Source organism: Talpa europaea (genome assembly GCF_964194135.1).
Source record: "Talpa europaea genome assembly, chromosome: 6".
Taxonomy (NCBI): Eukaryota; Metazoa; Chordata; class Mammalia; order Eulipotyphla; family Talpidae; genus Talpa; species Talpa europaea.
In genome coordinates, this window is record NC_140072.1 from 121,600,369 (window position 1) to 121,603,968 (window position 3,600).

The 3,600-nt window shown below is 50.4% G+C and overlaps 1 protein-coding gene across 1 annotated transcript; it reads right to left on the reverse strand.

The window, feature by feature from the left end:
* Nucleotides 1-221: 221 nt before the first annotated feature.
* SLITRK1 (SLIT and NTRK like family member 1) lies at nucleotides 222-2,312 on the reverse strand (the record flags this gene model as incomplete). The annotated part of the gene is made up of 1 exon (XM_084235961.1): nucleotides 222-2,312. One exon carries the CDS (start codon nucleotides 2,310-2,312, stop codon nucleotides 222-224), a length of 2,091 nt encoding a protein of 696 aa, XP_084092087.1.
* Between the last annotated feature and the right edge of the window lie 1,288 nt (nucleotides 2,313-3,600).

Consider the following 3,600-nt stretch of genomic DNA (forward strand, 5'->3'; position numbering starts at 1 on the left):
GCGAGCTGGCAGCGCACAGTCTGCTCTTTGTTTCCAGAAGGGAGCTAAGGGGTCAGACCCTCTCAGTGGAGCGAGTTCATAGTGATGCATTTACTTAGTTCCATCAAGCCTTGGGGTGCGCGGGACTTACGTTTCAGCTCCTCCACCCCTGGGAGGCCGGCGGGGGTGGGAAGTGGGGGGTCATCGCCTTATGGCGCCCCTGTTTTACCCAGCTTGGGGTCTTAGTCTGAGAGTGAGTGGGAGCCACAGTCATACACTCTGTGCGCCCCATCTGCGTTGTAAGGCCCATTGTGCCAGTAGGAAGAGTCACAGACTGTCTGCAGGGAATTAATTTCGGACGCCGAGGAGTTGGCGTCCCTTCGCTTCGAGCGCTTTCGATTCCTCAGGATAAACACAAGCATGCCCACCACCGTGAAGGCGGAGGTGACGAACACCAGCAGCAGTCCCGGGACCAACACTGAGATGGACACCCTGCTGGTGTCTAGGTAGGAGTTGGAGTGCGTCCCAGTCTCCGCCAACCCAGTGCTGTTTTTACTGTGAGAAGTTAACGTGGGCGAGATCCTCGCGTACAGCTGGGGGCAGATCTCGTCATTAGAGAGGAGCATGAAATCCTTCCTAAAGAAGTTCACCGGCGTCTCACACTTGAGGTCGCTCATCAGCACTTCGGAACCCAGGCGCTCTGCCCATTGCTTAAAAGGCACAATGGTGCAGGAGCACTCCCAAGGGTTTCCGTGCAAGTCTATTTGGATGATGGACGTTAATTGGTCTAGCACCCCTGCCACCGGGAGGTACATGAAGTAATTGTTGTGCAAGCTGAGCTTAGAGAGCGAGACCCCAGCGAACACATCCACCGGTAGGGACCTCAGCAAGTTGTTGTTAAGAATGAGGATCCTCAGTTTGGGCATAGCATTGAACGTGCCAGGAAGAATGAGCTGGATCGCGTTATACTCCACATTCAGGTACTCGAGGTTTTGCAGCCCCATGAATTTCTCCCGGGACAGCGTGTCCAGGTAGTTGCTATCCATGTACAGCCACCTGAGTTCCAAAAGGTTCTTAAAAGTGTTGTTCTCTACGGTGGCGATATTATTGTTGCCCAGATCCAAAAGAATGAGATTCTTGTAATCCACAAAGTGTGATTTTCGGATGCTATGAATCTTGTTATCTCGCAGGAAAAGCTCCTGCACGTTGGAGAGCTTGGGCTTTAAATCAGCCAGGCTGCTCACGTTCCGGTTGTTGCAGTTCATCTTTAAACCTGACCCTGGGATGTGGTCGCAGCTGCAGCCCCCAGGGCAGGGCAAACCGTTGGCTGGGGGTTTGTTTCTGGCGCTGCCTGTGGCTATCGCTGCCGTGGGTCTGATTTTGATCTGCCAATTGCCTGGGATTTTTGTACCTCCATTTGGAGCAGACCCTGGGGTGGCATGATCCTCTTGCCCATTTGTCTTGAAAGGAGTTGGCAGGGGGCCAGGAGCGAAGGTCTCTTCTTGGGCAGGGGGCGCTGGGAGGCTAGAATCAACTCTGTTTTTCAAAGGACACAAGTCCTGCTCCCTGGTTTCATTGAGGTCTTTCCCCTGCAGTCTGGTGGGGGCTTCACAGACCACTCGGCCGATCAGGGCATTTTTGGGAATGTTTTCAAGCCACTCTTTCAGGGAGAGCAGATCACAGGTGCAGTCCCACGGGTTATCCTCTAGCAGGATTTCAGCAATGCCAGGAATTTGCTCTAAGACCTCCTCATAGGGCAGCGTTTTCAGCCTGTTTCCCCGGAGGTCGAGGTGGGTGATGGGCACATACTGGAACACGTTGGCAGGTAGGGTGCTAATCAGGTTGTCATTTAAAATGAGAACCTCCAGCTTGTTCAAGTCCTGGAAGGCTCCTGGGTCTATATCCCGTAATAAATTAAAATCAGCCTGGAGGTATTCCAGATCGTCCAGCCCCAGAAAAGTCTGCTTTCGAAAAGACTTTATCTTGTTGTTGTTGATGTGCAGCCTTTTCACCAGCTGCAGCCCCAGAAAAGCTCCAGGAACGATTTCATGCAAGCCATTGTTTTCCATGTGCAAACTGACAGCATTATAAAAGTTAGCAAACTCATTAGGGAAAAGTCGAGTGAGGGAATTGCCATGCAGAAATAGATGGTAGAACTGGGAAGTCGGGGCTGTGAAACGCTGCAGACTTGTAAAGCCCTTTTTTTCACAGTCTACGTGTAGGTCCCCTTCTATCTCATTGCAGGAACAGATCTTCTCTTTGCAAACGTCCCCTGTAACGTTTCCAGCGGCAAAACAAAGAGACGTCTCCAGCAACAGAATCCAAAGCAGCATTTTTAAAGCGAGCAATTCATCCCCGTTCTCATCACAAAGTAACAGCGACCATCCTGCTCGCCACAGACACAATTCAAGTTCATTTAGTGCTCCAATGTCCGAACCCAAGAAAGGAGAAGAAAAGGGTTTGGGGGGGTGGGGGTGGATTCCTTCCTCCCTAACCCCCCCGCACTGCAACAACCCAGGCGCCAGTCAATAATTATATCCACAAACTATCCAGGCACGTAGTGCAAGGCAAGCAAAAAAAAAAAAAAAAGTAGGAAAAAAAAAAAAGCACCCACTCCCTCTCAACCCTTTAAAAAATAACCAAAAAGAAGTTAAATCTATACACACAAATTAAAAACACACCCTTACAGAATTTCGTCTAGTGGTCCTCACTAATGAGGAAGGGAACAATGCTAGTGATTAGAAGCAAGTGCATGTTAGAGAAACAAGCAGGGGGTTTGCAGCGTAGTACAGGCGCACTGCCTGTGCATGGCTGTGCGTCGGACTGACCTTGCCTCTCTGATACAAAGCAGGGGTTTCCGCGGCTTCTCTTGTGGAGGCGACTGATGGAGTTCTCGCTGAGGCTGCGGGTCGCCCAGAAGTCCCCCCGAGGTGCTGTCCAGTACCCCCGGTGCTGAAATCAAGCCGGACCGAAACACTCACGCTGCCATGCCAATGGCGCTGGAAAATTTCCGCAATCGCTGCGTTTTGTAGCTGTCCATCCTTTTTCTTTCCTCCCCTTCGGTCCTCTTCAGCCTTTTTTTCTGGGCTCCGGCTCTCGCTTAAAAGCTCTTCTTTTCTTGTTCTCCTTCTCTTTCTTCTGCTCTTTCGGAATTACGTGGAGGGGGCGGAGGGTGGGGGGCGAGTTTTCTGAGGGAGGGAGAGAGCGCGAGAATGGGGGGGGGGGAGAGAAGAGAGTTGCTAAGAAGCTCTGCTCGTTCCAGCCTGGTGCACTCTGAAAGATCTGACACCCTCTGCTGATCTGCAGTAGCAAAAATCCATCTGGTGAGGGAATGCTGAAGGAAAAAAAAAATCAATCCACATACAGGGCAAGCGTTAAAATGTGGGTATTAAAGATTGTCGAGCCACAAAGAGCTTATTTTAAATGGATTATTTAATTCTTTTTGCGTGGTGGAAACTTTACCCTTTCCTTTCCTTGACGACCTCACTGCCCCCCTACCTTCAGCGTTTAGAAAGGAGTGCTTTTAAAACACTTATTTCCCAATGGCTTGAATAAAATTAGTGTCAGGGTGTCAAGCGAACAGCAATTTGAGGTAATTATATTGCACGCCATTTTCATCGG